Source organism: Manis javanica, chromosome 11 (genome assembly GCF_040802235.1).
Source record: "Manis javanica isolate MJ-LG chromosome 11, MJ_LKY, whole genome shotgun sequence".
NCBI classification, from domain to species: domain Eukaryota; kingdom Metazoa; phylum Chordata; class Mammalia; order Pholidota; family Manidae; genus Manis; species Manis javanica.
This window is the reverse complement of record NC_133166.1, coordinates 91,771,022-91,787,976: the sequence shown is the minus strand read 5'-3', so window position 1 is coordinate 91,787,976 and position 16,955 is coordinate 91,771,022. Positions and strand designations below refer to the sequence as shown.

General features: G+C 40.5%; 1 protein-coding gene and 1 long non-coding RNA gene across 3 annotated transcripts in view; one reads left to right on the top strand and one right to left on the bottom strand.

Moving 5' to 3' along the window:
• COLGALT2 (collagen beta(1-O)galactosyltransferase 2) overlaps positions 1 to 16,955 on the top strand; it is a 95,538-nt gene that overhangs the window by 36,327 nt on the left and 42,256 nt on the right. For both annotated transcript variants that reach the window (XM_073216887.1, XM_037021120.2), the window contains exons 2-5: positions 7,926 to 8,036; positions 10,232 to 10,349; positions 12,063 to 12,197; positions 15,972 to 16,176. In XM_073216887.1, the coding sequence (XP_073072988.1) occupies positions 10,290 to 10,349; positions 12,063 to 12,197; positions 15,972 to 16,176 (400 nt within the window). In that variant the 5' untranslated portion in view covers positions 7,926 to 8,036; positions 10,232 to 10,289. The remainder of the gene's footprint in view (positions 1 to 7,925; positions 8,037 to 10,231; positions 10,350 to 12,062; positions 12,198 to 15,971; positions 16,177 to 16,955) is intronic.
• LOC118972926 (uncharacterized) lies at positions 833 to 12,466 on the bottom strand. Its single transcript, XR_005062075.2, has 3 exons — positions 12,290 to 12,466; positions 6,455 to 6,589; positions 833 to 5,736 (listed from the first exon to the last, which is right to left on the bottom strand). It is a non-coding gene; the product is annotated as an uncharacterized lncRNA (long non-coding RNA).

Genomic DNA, 16,955 nt, shown 5'->3' with positions numbered 1-16,955 from the left:
CTGTTATTTTCAGCTGCAGTTGTCTCCAGAAATGAATGAATCAAAGTAAACCTTCCTATACAGAACACGGACACTTTCAGCTTTCTCCTGATCTGCCCCCAAATGACCACTTGGCCTTTACAGTTTTAGCCCAGGCCAGCCAGTTTTCCTTTGCATCAGAAGAGTGGCTCCTGGTGGCGGGTCCTCCCATCGGGCTTCATTTAGCAAAGCCAGTCCTTGGGCTGTGGCTTCCCTGTGCTCATGCTGGCCCCGCTTCATCACGACCTCATGTTTCAAGGGTCCTTCAGGTGTTTGGCTGGGGCATTGCCCCGCTAGCCCTGAGGACTGACTGTTGACATCGGTGACATTTGCCCAGCTCCTCTGCTGAGACCCAACACTTCTTGCATGCTTGTAACTGCCCCCACATTCCCAGATTGCATCTGTGCATGTCATAGCCTTAAGATATTCAGATCGCAGACCAGAGGATCCCTCCTTGCTGTGTTCAAACAGAAAACTGAGCTCTTCAGAAATTAAAAAAACACACACACACATCAGAGATGAAGTGTAAGTGAAAAGAGAACAAACTTTGAGAGAGAGTTTGTAAATTTCAGATTCATCATCTGTAAGATGAGGATAATAAAACCTACCTTGAGAATTCCTATAAGGATTAGAGTTATATATATATATATATATATATATATATATATATATATATATATATACATACATATACAAATGCCCAGCTTAGTGCCAGTAATAGAGTGGGTTCTCCACAAATGAAAGAGAATTAAAAAATATGTTTTCTTCACTTCCCATAATACTTAAAATTTGGGCAGTAATCCCAAGGGAAATGGAAATATATGTTCACACAAAAACTCATACATGAATGTTCATCACAGCAGTATTTGTAATAACTAAAAAGTGAAAACAACCCAAATGTCCATTCACTGATCAATGGATAAACAAAATGTGGTATATCCATACTATGAAATACTATTCAGACATAAATATATAAAGTACGCAACCTGCATGAACCTGGAAAACATTGTGTGAAGTAAAAAAAGTCAGACACAAAAAGCACAGTCATATAATTCCCTTTGCACACAATGTCCAGAAAAGGCAAATCCATAGAGACAGAAAGTAAAATAGTGCTTATAGTTGTTACCAGGAACTGGAGAGAAGGGAGAATAAGAAGTGATTGCTATGGGGGTCAGGGTTTCTTCTCAGGGTGACAAAAATGTTCTGAAATTAGATAATGGCAATGGCTGTACAACTTAATGAGCATACGGAAAACCACTGAATCGTACACTTTAGGAGAGTCAATATTCGGTATGTGAATTATATCTCAAAAAAGGTGTTTAGAAAATTGGCGCAATAAATATGCTTTAGCTGCTATGCAAAATGAGGTTGTATGTGGTGTTTGTGGGACATGTAACCTCATGCTCACCCCATGGTGCCTGCATTATTGCTTTTTCCAGTTCTACTTCTATTAGACTGACTTAATTAGACCTTGTTCAATCAGTGCATATCTGCCTTCCCTTTTTCAGTGAAAACGCTTTCTGTGTTTGTGAAAGCAGTGAAGTGGCCTTATTGCTATCCTCCCAGCCATAATGGAAATATTTAATTACTGAACTATGTGCCCTGAGCATGTACAGATGGATGTACCAGGACCATTAAGAGCTGAAATAATGTGGTCGTTGTGTTGTGTTCCTGGTTTCCAGAGAGCCCCTGTCGTACTGGAATACGTTCATGACATTTCAGCTTAAAAGTTCTTGTAGGTTACAAATAGACTTTTATCTCTAAAACCTCAATATCTGAATTCTCTCAAAACAACTGGACAATCTAGCATTTCTGGGCACACATCCTAGCATGGCACCAATCAGCTGAAGCGGGCATGTGTCTCCTCTTAATAATCTTCCTCCCACACTCTCAGCTCCCTCCTTTATGTTTTCTGTGCTCAGTCTTAGGCCTTTGGGTGGGATTGGGGACTTCCCCTCCAATTGTTCATTCATTTATCCATCAAGCCCATGATTAGTGCCTATTTTACACAGCAAACTTTGTTAGGCACCAGGACAATTACCAGGGGGAAGAGCATCGGGTAACAGAGGAAGATAGAACCAGTTAATTTTAATACAAGAGCCAAGTGTAATGCTGGGAGTGTGGGCTGGGAATTGGTGCCATTACAGATATGGGGCATCAGGTCTAGTCTGAGGTGTTGGTGGGTAGAGAGGTTCGGGGCTCCTGGTCCGTTGTGTCCTCTATTTTAGGATCAGTGCTCTAGTTGTTGACTACGCAGGAACACTTTGCTAGTAATTCCATTTCTTCAGGGAACATCCAAAAAAATAAAAACTTGAGTTTGGGAAATCCAGCAAGGAAGAGAGAAGAGGAAATGAGGACTGGGTGAAAATGAGTGGGAAGAAGAAACAACCAAGGCCAAAGGAGAAAAAAACAGGAAAAAAGCTCTTAGACAAACGAGAAACACATTTATCTCATTATGGACATAGCTGCTGATATTTGCATAGAATCCCAAGGGTTTTGGCTCCAAGGAAAATTATACTGAAGTGAATTCAATGAAGCTTATAGCAAATTGATAAATCTCCCCATTTTTCTTGTTTCATTTCCTGCAGGAGCATGTCCATCCTTTCATTCTGAGGTGGTGATACTGGTAGGGTTCATTAATGTCTTTGACAAGGCAGAGGATTCCTTCCAATTGGATGGGTGGGCATCTGCTCTCTGTAGGCAAGTGCAGTGGAGTGAGGGGTGCAGTTTGAGCTGGGGTGGGGAAGGGGCTTCAGAAGGCCTGAAGGAAAAGTCCAAACTCTAACACCCACCATTTGTATGACTTTTGAGCAAGTCAGAACGGCTCATCCTCAGACTTCTCTGCTATAACGCGGGAGATGACAGCAATGCCTAACCTAGGCAGCCAGAAGGCTCCCAGTGGGGTAATGCATGACGTACGGGTGAGGGGTTAACACCAAGAGAGGAAAACTATAGCTCAGAGTTGAATGTATCAAGGAATGGCTCATTTGTAATATGTTTAAGTTCATATTGATTTCATTAAAATGGTATTGGGCTTTTGAATTAACTATTAACTGGTCAATTGGCAAATTTTACTCTTTCTCATTCCTGCCCTGAAGGAATGAAATCGATACGTTGGTTGATCACATTTCCAGAATCAAACATTTCTTTTTACATTACTTTTACCCAGGCTTCAGTGTACAATGTCTATGCTTGTTTCTGAAATTAAATGAGATATACTGAGGAGGGATGTTGCAGGAATATAAACATTAATTTTGTTGGTGAGGAGAGTTCCATGAGAAGTGAGTTTTCCTGATTTTTAGTTCATTAGGTAAAATTGCTGCTGTTGACATGGTAGGACATAAGAAAAAGCTTTTGTTGGAAGAAATCCCCAGCACCCAGTTCATATATCTATATCCTTAACCATATTCACATCTAGTTTCTCCCCCGCAGACAATTCCAGATCTTTAAACAGCTCTCCACAGTAACCAAGCAGCCAGAATCCATCATCACCTTTTGCCATGTGACCAAGCATCTCTTCCCCTTCGCAGAACTGCTGAGAACATAGGCAGGGGTGGTGGGACTCGATGACGTGACCTTTCTTGAAAATAAATTTCACCAGTTGCTTCCCAAAGTGGGATTTTATTTTTAGGTGGAGCTCTTTATTTCCTACACCCATGAGTCTTCTTTGCTGGATGAAAACAAGAGGCAGTTTAGGAGGGAACTTCAGGTTTTGAAGTCTTAAATTGGAAAATTCATTTTTGCCAACACACTCGTCATGGTGCGGAGAGTCCAGGTGGTGACTTAACTTTATTGCTCATTCCACCACCGTTCCCTCGAGCCTCTGGGGGATGAATTTTACAGGTTCCTCAGCAACAAAGATCGACGGCTGCACAGTGTTGCCGTCATCCCGCTCCAGCGATCGCAGTCCTGTTGTTCTAGACGTTCTGGAGCGGCAGGGAAGTGGAGAACATTCCCCGAGGGTCAAGGCAGATGGAAGTGATCAGCAGTACGCTGTCCTCAGTGCGCATTCCACCTGCTGAGACCTGCAATCTACATCTTTACCACAGCTCCAGTGGCCCCACCCCTGCCGGTGTGAATTCAGCCTGCACAAACTCAGTAGGACTTGTGGTCAAAATAAATGAGTCAGCTCTAATTATTTCAAGTTGGCTATTAGTTTGAGAGCCAAGACTGGGGAATGAAAACAGACCTTCTGAAATGTCAGTGTGATTAGACATTGCCAGAGAAATCTCAATTTCTTTTTTTTGGCCACGGCCAAGTACTAAAGTTATGTTGTCCTGCAGACGTGTTTATTCGCTGGTCTGCTCAATGAACTCCACTTTTTTCCTTCATGGTGACAATGCACCTGCTGGCCCTGAAGCTTCATTAGCCGAGGAAATCCCTGCCCATGTTGTTGATTGTATTTGCACTATGTTTACTTTTGTTCTCATTTGACTTTGACTCTGAGACGCATGGGGCCCTGCTACATGCACAGCGAGAGACGAGGGAGGCAAACAGGAAATAGGAACTAGAACCAGAATCGGAGAGACAGTGGATGGGCAGCATTATGGGGTGAAATGGCCTTAACTTCCCTCCAAGGCCAAGTGGGTGTTGCACCTGTTTCTACCAGCTCTTCTATTTCAGGTACGAGCTCCAAAGGAAGCCAGCGAGAACTGATGGGTAGAGAGGGGACTGACCACCACACCGCAGCTGTGTCGGGCCACAGCTCTCCTACACCTAGAGAGGGAGACCCCTTAGTGGCTGGCAGGGCGTGGTGTTTCTGAGAGATGAAGAGAAGTCACTATCCCAACATGGCCTTCGAAGAAGATGAATTGTCTAAGGACCAGCACAGCTCAAGAGCTGAGCTCTCCTTGCTCTTATCTTGAGCCAGAGAGACCCAGGGAAGACAGAAGTTGTTGATTTAAGAATGACTTCACGGTGGTAGGGAGAGTTGAGGCAAAGAGGGAACAGTCTTAGCCTCCTAGCATCTTGGTCTTCCAGACAGCATGTACTTTCACGAGAATGCTTTTCCAGCTTGATTAGAGACTGTAATCATCTTCAGATCACCTCTCCAGATGTCTCTTCACATCATTTGTTTTCTTCAAGGCATTCTTTAATGATGTCTGTGGCCTTTCCCGGTCTGACTGGGGGAAGGGCAGCTGACCCTGGGAAGCCCTGGTTCTCTCCAGGATGGAAAGGAGCTTTCAGGCTGGGAGAGATGCTTTGGCTTCTCCTGAAGGGACTCACACATCCTGTGTCCTCAGCTTCCCAGAAAAATCCATAATTCAGATGGAAAAATCCATCTCTGCAGAGCGTTTTGAGTGAGGTTGCTTGTGGAGGCTCACAGCAGGACAGGCACCACACTGTTGCGTTGTTCCACGGGACTCTGAAAACTTCACTGGTAACTCAAGCCTCGTGTTTCCTCCAGAGAACTTGCTCTGGGCCTTTGCTATCTCTCTCGCCAGCCCCCTGAATAGACCAGAGCCTGCATGCTTTCATGATTATGTATTCAAATGGAAACATGTTTTTGACAGTGGGATTAAAAGGCCGCAGTTAGAAGTGTCTGCTGCATTTCTGTTTATTTGCCTTCACTCGGGGAGTGGATGCGAGCCTTCCCCAGTGGGCTGGTGTGGTCCGCGGCGCTCTTCCTCTGGGACAGAGCAGGAGATTGGCCCTGCACATCAAAGTGTCCATGGACCTCCGGCCACAGCTGGGGGATTTGTTCATTTCCCTGGAAGCCTGAGAACAAAGAGAATCTTAACAATTTGGAGCAGTGACTGTATAGGAAAAAAATGTAACTCATAGGGAGAGTGTTTAAAATCTATGCTTCCGCTGTTCATTAGACACCTCTGTGTTTGCGTACTCCCGGCAGCTCGTTTCTAAGGATGTTTGTCAGTGGTGGACACTCAGGCAGAGCTTTCAGTTGGTTAGTCTGCATGCCATGAAAATAAATTTCATACAATGAAATTTTGTTAAACTTTGTTAAAATGATTAGGAAATGCATCAGTGTGTAGGGAGGGCTAAGAGAATTTAAGTCCTGTGTAATAAACAATAACCAAGGAAAGAAAGAAATGTTCTATAAATTCTTCTATACTATTTGTAAGGAACTTGGGAATAATACAGAATTCGCAGAACTTTTGGCTATCATGGTAGTCGATAAATTTTTTTTAAACTTACTCTTACTCTTAATATTTTGAGCAAAGAATAATGTGCATTAGGCCTGATTCCTGGCCTTGGGAATTGCTCCCACATGCTTCACTGTGGGAGGAGTGTGCCCTGCATGGCTATGTCACTGCCTGTTGGTAGCTTGCGGCCGTGTGTCACAGTGGATGTGATTCTTACTGGCATGCTGCTCTTCTTCACACAAGGTAGATGGAGCCCATGTCCCTCTTGTACGATGCTTCTGGTCCACTTTCCCACCTCTCGTACCATCCTGTCACTGTGCCAAGGTGCTCACCTGGTTCCCTCAGTCAGCTGCACACATCACCTCCCCATTTAGGTGGTGGAATGTCCAGGTGGGCATGTATGTCTTCCTCCCGCCTAGACTTTGTTCTGAAGGGAAGAGCTTGTTCTAATTGACTTCCAGAAGAGGCTGGAAAACAGATCCATGGCATCACCTCCAGGTCCTCTATTTTTTTTCATAAGGCTAGTTTTAATTCAAATATCCATTTTACAAAATAAGATTTTCAAATATCAGTCATAAACCTCTAGCCCCCATTTTTCTATACCTTATGACTGAAATTACATAGCTTTAAGTTACTCAGTGCTTCACAGAAATTTATTTCCTTTGGAGAGTGAGGTTCCACTATGCTTTGCTGTACTTTTTGTTCTCTGGAACATTCCTGAGTATTCTGGTAAAGATTTCATTTGTTACTGATGGAGCAGCAGTGACCTACAAAATCTCAAGTAGGAAGAGCAAAAGCCATTATAGATTGGGTTTAACAAAATCCTATTTATTGAAATTGCCATATATGGAAAAAGTAACCATTGTTTCCATGTCTTCATTGGCTCGTATCAAGACTATGCTCCTAGCGAACCACTACTGCTGATAATGCCTATAGTTTTCCCTCCCAGAAGGAACTGCAGAATTGCCAGTAAAACCTAAATATTTTTACCACCTTTTAAGAGTCTCAGACACCTCTCTCTTCCCATGAGTCTTTTCTGTTTGCCCTTCCCTCCTTCCTTCATAATTTTATTCACTGTGGTTTTAAAAACTCAGGAATAGGTATTGAGTTGTGTTGAAAATCTTTTTACCATTTACAGAGATAATCATGATTTTTCTTCAGGTCTATTGATATAGTAAATTACACTAATGGATTTCCTTTATATTGAACAATCTTAGGCCATGCTATATAATATTTTTTAATAAGATGTTGAATTCTGTTTGCTAATACTTTATCTAGGATTTTTGCGTCATATAGGTAGGTGAAGATATCTTAGGTTTTGAGTTTTATATTGAGAATTGACTGTGGCTTTCCCCTCCACACCAGTGTCTGGAAATTTTTTTTGTGATCTGAAAACAAACTTGAAATGAACATGCAACTGAATTATTGCTTAAATTGATGGTAGTTGTTAGTGAAGCTAAAGGCAGAGTTTTCACCTTGAATAACTAACAATTAAATCAAATAGGAAAATTTCCTAGATTAATTTACTCCTGTTTAATTCGTTTTAGGCTTATACTGTCTTCATACAACCACTTACTGATTCTGCTATTGGCCAAGCCCTTTTTATGGATCTGAGGACACAAAGATGACTTTAAGCAGTATCTCTTATTTCAGAAATTCATTGTCTAGTTCAGACCATAACAGAATCATGTTCATATATATAATTTTTTTTAGAACAGGCCATATTCAACTAATCTGGGGTCTTTTGGACGGGCCCCTCCTTCTTTGGATGACAACTGAACTATATTGTGCTTTCCCATGCAGGGCAGCCACCGATCACAATGTGGATAATACAACAGCAATACTCAGGGAGTGGTTGAAAAATGTACAGAAAGCCTATCACTATGTGGAGTGGAGGCCTTTGGATGAACCAGAGTGAGTAGCAAGAAAACATTGTGTTGGTTCTATTTTTCCTTCCTTCCTTAACCAGTTTTCCAGCCATTCAGGCTTCCAGCCTTGGAGATACAGGTGACTTTTCCTGCCTATCATCTCTGTATCAAGTAAGTTACAAAGATCTGCCCTTTCTTCCTTTGTTCAGATTCTCCTTAGTTCACAAATAAACTACCATGCAGTATATGTTTTAAAATATTGATATTATTTGTTCATATTTTGAGTATATACATTTTATACTTGAAGGATCAAAATGAAAAGTTTGTATACTTTCAACATTCACTTAGCTTTTTCACTTATCATATCTTGGTAATCATTCCATGGTTATAATTCAGAAGTTTCTTCATTTTTTATGACTGCATAGTAGCCATTGTATGGCCATACCATAATTATTTAATCAGTCCCCTACTGATGAACATTTAGGTTATTTTCCATCTTAACCATAAACAATTTCCTACTTGCATCCATCTTATCCCAAAGTACATCTGCTACAGAAAGCTGTTGCTAATCATTCCAACGATCTTTCTTTCTCTCAACCCTTATTTTCTACATTTTCCTTTTTATTACAATGCACTGAACTAACTTTGTTAAGTTTGTAATTTATGCATTTTTTTTCTAAGCAATGTTTGGGTTCTTGGGCAGGGACTAGAGTATACAAATACTTTATATTTTCCCCCTAATGCTATGCTCTCGGTGGACATTAAGTCAATATTGGATGGAAAAATGAGTGACAATATGAATAAACATATTTAAACTATTATGTTACCAAGGATACTACAATTCTAACTTAAGGAATTGTAGTAGAATGAATTGTCTGCATTTGTGCCCCGAGAAATCATTTATTGAAAGCCAAATTTGTATTATAATAACAATAAGTGCCATTCCAGAGAAAAGTTTTGTTTTTTTTAGTTTCTCTCTCTATAGTATTATATATATATGTATGTATACATATACATACACACATATATCTCAAGTCCATATATTATATAAAATTTAACAATGAAATTTGAACATTATAAGAGATTTGAACACTGTTCTGGAGTTTCTAATAATGGAATTTGGCCTAAATTGAATGACCCAGAAAGATGTCATATACCCACATTGCATCTGATAACTTTCTCTGTACTCAGATTTCAACTAAATATATTGTATGCAGTGTGAAAAATAGTAGGGAAGGCATTTTTTTGCACAGCATATTCAGAAAAGCAGAACTTCTACAGATTGTCATTGAAGAAATAATTGGGGAAGGCATCCCAGAGAATTCCTGTGCAAAATATAATTTTATTTATCATGTTTGTATAGTTACAGTCTCATTGTTTTTGTGGTTTTTCATTCACTAAGGCAAATATACTGCCAGCACAGTTACAGGAACTTGAAGTGGTGGCCAGTTTGGGGCCCCTGTGACAGTATCGATGTCCATACCAGTTGGGAGCTTTCAAAAGGATTCTTGAGGGGATGCCAACCCCCTTGTCTATGTGGCCATGTAAGAGGCCTGGCCCAGCTGTGTTGTGGCTGCTGACAGAAATCCCCATGATTACGCATCTGCTCCATGACCTCACTCTACCTGGAACAGATGCATGTGTTAAGGTCTGCGGAATCCCTTGCTGATACTTGATCAAACAAATGGAACCTTTTTTTTTTCCCTTGGAAAACTCATATTTTTATGCTGAGACATTTCCAGATTTATTTGATGGAAGAATGTATTAAAAAAATGTCTAGGAACATGGGCTTTGGGGTTATGCCTGGATTCAAATCCTGACTGTGCTCTTTATTAACTGTGTCAATCAGGTAAATGCCTTAACCACTCTATACTGGTTTTCTCATCTGTGAAATGGGTAGAATGGTAGTACTTGCCTTATAAACACTCAGTAGGCTCTTGTTGGAATGCACTGAACTATTTCATTGAGGGATTCTTGTGTATGATAAGCAACAAGTTACTGAATCTCTCCTGGCTCTAGTTTCCTTATCTGTAATATGGGGATAATGATAACAATAATAGTATTTCCTTCCTAGGGATGATGGAAGATGAAGTGAGTTAGTACATATAAACCTTTAGGAGAGGCCTGGAATATATAGGCACTCATATTTATTATGAGCTATGATTGTATTTTATATACATGTTAATTGTAATACATTCAATATATATTCATCATAAGCTATTATTACTATTACTCTTTTAGGTCTTATCCTGATGAAATTGGACCAAAGCACTGGCCAAGCTCCCGGTTTGCCCACGTGATGAAGCTCCGACAGGCAGCCCTCCGAACGGCGAGGGAAAAATGGTCAGACTACATTCTGGTAAAACAGATATTTGATTTCTTGACAACTGTTATCTAGAATGTGTCCAAATCAATTGTCCAAAACCTAGGCCTGTGAGAGCAATTAAAACAATCTTTCACTTAGGCATTGCCTCCCCACATTTACAGAAAAGGACAAGGGAAACATTAGAAAAAATTGAAAGAAATTGTTGGGATACCTGGATTCCATCTCAGACTCACTCCTGACATGCATTTTCATAAGTGAATAAGCTCCTGAATTATTTGATCTCTTTCATGGAATAGGTATGTTGCAGGCAAAGCCATGCAAATTGTCCTAATAACCTTCTAGGAGAATTCTTCAGACATGAGGCATTAATTATATAAGAAGAGATTTAAATTAATCCCTCCAAAACGCCATTCCTTTTTGCTCCTGAGTCATTTTGGAAATATCTCTTGCTTGGTTTCTGGTTGCTCCTGATTATACTGGGCTCTCATGGAGAATATGTCCCTGTGAAGAGGTTCCATCACTTCCCTTAGAACTTCCAGAGTGGTCCAGAAAATGCTGGGCCTGATGATTAGGAAGCAGTGTTATATTCCGTCCCTGTCTTTCAGGAACCTCTCAGTGGGCAAGCAGGACAGCTGCCTGTATAGCAATGAGCCAGTCCCCACTTCCCTTTTGAAAACTGACAGATACTTTTGTCCCCACATGTTAATGGGAACCAGATTCTTCATCTGTAGTTCCCCTACAAGCATTAAATCTTTTGGCAAATGTTTTCTAGTCCAACAATAGAAATAACGCCAATGAAACAGAACCAATGTTGTTGCATTAAACTTGTCCACACTAGCTCTCTGTCACTAGGCTCTGATTCATAAAGGAAATACTTGTCCTATGTCTATCCAGGCCCCTCAAGCACAACAGAAATCAGCTCACTCATTTATCACACGCACATACTTTCACTGCAAATAATTTCATAGATGTTTTCAAACTGTGCTGATGATATTTAATATTGTAGAGCTGTTTAGATGTCATTGAAGTGTACAAAAATTCGGAACCAGTTTTGGGTAAACAGATTGACTATTATAGGAATGAACGCTTCAGATTATTTTGTGTGTGTAATGAAATACACATAACATAAAATCTACCATTTTAATCATTTTTAAATGTACAGCTCAGTGTAATGACTTATTTTATGATAGAATCTGTTGTGATCACATCCCTGTAATGAATCAGTGTTAACAGGGACTTCTGCTAAGAACGGGAAATAGCATCATTGATAAACATGGATATAATGTACTCTCAACAAAAATTTTACCTGTAGCATTAAAATGGCATTGATGGATCTGTTTTGAGTCATTCTGGTATGTAGACAACCTAAATAAGTCTGTCCATCTGTACCTAGAATGGGTACTCAATCACTGTTTTTGCATGAGTCTTTTGGAGCTGGTGGGAGCTGGTGGTGATTAACAACCACTCACCAAGGTGAAGGTTGGGTCCTGGTTGAGCATGTACCCAGTGCAGTAACACTGATTCATTGCTTGGTACCTTACGCACAGCTAGATGTGGAAGTGAGACTAAACGAGTTTTGCCTGAATGAAAGCCATCCAGCTGTGAGGAGTTTCAGTAAGGAGCACGTAGATAACTGGTTCCATGTTCACAAGCAAGTCTCTGTGACCGTTTGGAAGTGCAGGCTTGCTCTTGAACCCATTACTGAAAAGTCTCTCTTCGCTTGACATTGCCCTTTTTTTTCCCCAGTTCATAGATGTTGACAACTTCCTGACTAATCCACAGACCCTCAGTCTAATGATTGCAGAAAACAAAACCATTGTGGCCCCCATGCTGGAGTCCCGGGGTCTGTACTCTAATTTCTGGTGCGGAATCACACCTCAGGCAAGTCTTTTGGCCTATGTATTCAGGCTATAAGTTTCAACAGGGAGCCATATGTCACCAGTAGTCCCATTCTTCTTTGTCTTATTTCCTACCTTGAAATATGCATGTCATTGTGTTCCTACAGCAAGCATTTTCAGGAAAGGAGGTAAATCCAGGTCCAATGCAGTGTCCAATGAGCTCCTGTGTATTAATGAATTATGAAGAAAATATCTTAATGAGTTTAGCCTTGGAAGCTTTAAATTAGCTAAGGAAGTTTTCTGGGATTTGTACTTTTTTCCTCCCTGATTAAGAGATTTTTAAAAATTAAATTATTTTTTTGTCATTAAATTTAACATAAGTACACTATAGAAAAATAGGGAAATATAAAAAAAAAACACCTTGTTAATTCTCACTACTTTAACATCATAGATAACAGCTTGCATGATTTGAATAACTAAATCAAGTAGCTATAATGCAATTTACTTGACCTTTCTCTAAATTAAAAACATTTAGGTTGTCTGCAAATTTTAACTGTTATAAGATCATCATGATTAATATAAATTTTTCTGTATTTACTATTATTTTCTTAGGATAGCTTCTTAGAAATGAAATTACTGGGTCAGAGTATAAATATTTTGGTGACCTTTATGTTGCCAAATTTATTTCCAAAGAGATCTAATAATTAGAACTGCTATATATCTTGTTTTTTTATGTGTATTTTTTAAAATTAAGACATCATCGATATACAATTTTATGAAGGCTTCACATGAGCAACATTGTGGTTTCAACATTCACCCATATTATCAAGCCTCCCACACCCCATTGCAATCACTGTCTGTCAGTGTAGTAACATGCTGGAGTCAATATTTGTCTTCTCTGTGCTATGCTAGTATCTTGTTTTAACAAAATTCAAAATCTCCATCATCTGTCTTTCCCATTATACAATAGATCTGTTAAAGTGAATGCTTATGACTGATATTTTGTATTCTTAATTAATGATTTAGAGAGAGAAATTAAACTGACCAATATAGTATCCATCAATGTAGAATAAAGATATGCTAAGGGAAAAAAATGTATGTTAAATGTGTTCTCATGCTCAAGAGCTAACTTTTGAGTCCCTCTTTTGTTTAGATTTAGATAAAGAAAGAGGCCAGTGGTGTGCTGATAAATGTTTAATAATTGGCTGCCCATAGGGAGAAATAACCCTGATTGGTAGCATTTGCTAGTTTTCATGGTGCAAGTACTCCCACTATGCAAACAACTTAAATGTTTAAACTAAGGGAAAGATTAAGTAAATTGTTGTATAACCACTTGACAACGTAATTATGAAAAATATGCAAGGCTGCTGTCTGTGGTGGTGGTGGACAGGTAGGAATTGACATGATTTTTATTTCTGCAGATTTTGAGCTACATGTCAACAAGTTTGCAAAATTCCCGAGAATTTAACAACCAGTGGCTCAAGCACACTACTGGATGAGGTGTTCCTCTTCTGTTACAATTATTTCCTGCCGTTACAAGAGATTTTGAATGCATGTTATCCTATCTTTTTTTTAGGGAAGCATTAAACTCATATAAATAAAAGCCGCTCAGTTCCTTGGGGAGAAAACAGTATAGTAAATTCATTTAAATTCATACATTCTCAGTTAATAATCTGCAGTTTCCCATGGCAGAATCACTTGAGGGCTGTGAAGTTAATGATCGTGGACACCAGCAACAACGGTGGATTATCCTAGAAACCACGGCCTCTAGGTTCCTGTCACCTCTTTGTTTGCTTTAGTCATTAAAAGCAAATAAGAGAAATGAACTCCTTTATTTTGCACAGTAAAAGTGTAATCTGAGCAACATAGGGGCAATTCTAATTTGTCTCTTCGTTTTTGGCTTTCAACCCTCCCCGGTCAGGCCAAGGCTGGGGCAGGAAAAGAAGCAGCCAGTGACTTCATATGCTTAAGACAGGTCCTGGTTTCCAGAGCCTTTAAACACATCCAAAACAAAATGACCCTGGTGTTTCAGCCAATCAACAGGAATTACTACCAAAAACATCCAATTTATGTGGACAAAGGGCCACATCTATTGCCCCACCTGTCTGCAGGAGGCATATTAATTCTTTCACTCTCTTTCTCTGCTTCTTTTCTCCCTACCTCCAGAATATTCAGTGATTCATTAATCACATGAATTTTCCAAGCTTCTCCTTATGAGAATATTGTTCTAAGTAGTCTAGAATTTTATCTTGGGCAGTCCTTTAGAGAAACAGTGTTTCTTTTATCTGTTGGAAGAATGCTCATAAATCAAAGCATGTTAAGCGATCCTTAAGTTACAAAGGCTAATTAAAAATTGTAGTAATAATAACACCACATGAAATGAATTACAGTTTTCAAAGTATCTTCATAGACCTTATCACATGGGATGCATTCTGCAGCCCTGTGAGAAACAGACAAACCAGCTGTTAATCCCACGTTCCAGAAGAAACTCAAGCTCAAAGAGGTTAAGCATGGGCCAAGATCAAACAGCTAGAAGATGCTTAAGATGAACCTAAGACTCACATCTTCTAAGTCTTACTTTGTGAGTCTATCTTTTCACGTGGTCAGTGTTAGGGTTAGCCTAGTAAGAACACACATCTCGACTCTGAAGGTAATGACAGGAAAGTAGAAGAGGCTGCAGTGTCTATTGTGTGTGTATAGACATCACTACACAAACGTGACCCTACAGTAACGTGACTGATTAGTAAATAACAAGGACTTATCATCCACCAAAAATTGTGCCACATGAACCTTTGCCCTCCTTCCACGAGCCTGCTGTTACCTAGAACATTTTGGGAAATGCCTTCCCAAGCTTCCACATACTTTTAAGTACGTTTTGTTGAGATGCATCTCATCTTTTCAGGAATACATTTGAGCTTTGGCAACAGGGAAGTTATAATTGGTGCCACTTAAACTCCAGTGGATTCTCCACAAGGGCTGAGATTGGGGTTGCCTACTTACTGCTAAGTCTCCAGCATCTAACATCATACCTGGATTACAGAAGCACTCAGTAAATGTTGTCTGAACAGTTGAGTTGGTGGGAAACAAGCTGGGTTGTTTCATTGTCCTGTGTGCTTGTCTGAAAGGAATTTTCAAGAAGGGAATCCCCAAAACGTGTGAAGCAATGGCATCTCCACCAGAATACTGAACACGTAATTGCATTGAAAGGGGGCCCTATTTGTATGTACTTAAAAATATTAGCCAGTGTAGTGAAATAATTTTAATAGCTAATATTTATTGAGCTTGCTTGGTGCTAGGCACTAATCTACACACTTCTCAAATTTTACCTTAATTTTTACAGACAACTCCTTAAGAGTAGATAATGCCATTATACCTGTTTTACAGATGAGAAAATAGACACAGCAAGGTTGAGTAACCCTGAGACAGTAAGTAGCTGAGGTGGGATTTGAACTCAGGCAGCCAGATAGCAGAACCTGTGCTCTTAACGGCTCTGCCCTACCACCTCTTAAGACACATACTCAATAGTCAATCATAAGCCAACATAAAACATACCTTTATGCAATTATTAAATCAAGACATATGCTGAAACCAAAATTATTTCTGATAACCAGACCGTTTTAGTGTTGTTTTATATGTAAGTAGCATTTCTTGAACTCCAGTGGAAATTCTCTGGCCAAAACAGGAAGAGCAAAGGTGACTTTCCCTGGGGACTTCTACTTAGCTGATGGTGACTTAGAAGGAGTCAGCCCAGCAGAAGACTGGGAAAGATGAAGCCCTCAGATCAGAGACTATAACGCACCCATTGGCCCTTTTTCAGGGATTCTATAAGCGGACTCCGGACTACCTTCAGATCAGAGAATGGAAGAAGACAGGCTGCTTCCCCGTCCCCATGGTGCACTCCACGTTCCTCATCAACCTCAGGAAGGCCGCCTCTGACAAGCTGGTGTTCCATCCCCCGCACCAGGACTACGCCTGGACCTTTGATGACATCATGGTGTTCGCTTTCTCCAGCAGGCAAGCAGGTAGTGTTTTAGGTAGTTGTGCTGCCGCCATGGAAACACCGCAAATCACCGGTTCCTTTGTTTTGTGCATATTACTCAAAAACACTCCTGAATAAGCAAATGGGCTTCCCTGTCAAGTAGTGTTAGAGGCAATTGTCTGCAGTAACCATACCAGCTGCTCCTGGGAGCAGCCATGACCCACAGCCAGGACTGGCCCCTCCCCCAGGAATCCTCTCCTTTTTTTGAGTGAAGGGGCACTGATGGTGGCGGTGGGCAGGTGACTGGTTCTATGGCGCTACTGCATTGTTCTGTTCATTATAAGAGTCCTTTAATCAATTTAGAAACCATGGCAAAGGCCCAAAACAACAGAGGCAAAGACCCTAGACTTAAAAAATGGAAGCTTATTTCTTCTCAAAAAAGTCTGAGCTGGGATGGCGGCTCTAGTTCACAAAGTTTCCAGAGACCCTGGCTCCTCTACTGCTTCGCCACCTTCCATGAGGTATCACCCTTCATTCTATCACCCAGATGTCTCATCACTACGGATGCATTCCAGCCTTCTAGTGGAAACCAGAGAGGGGAGGGCACTCTCCTTCCCTCTGAGAGTACAACCCAGAGGTTGGACATATCACTTCCATGAAATCTTTAGCCGGAGCTTAGTCACAGGATAACACCCAGCACAAAGGGAGGGTCAGAGTGTTGTCTTTACTCTACGCAGTCTAGAGCCCCAGTCCTGTCTGTGGGTAAAGTGAAGGTTCCTATGGCCCGGATTCTCACCTGGCCCTGGTTGACTAGCTCACTAC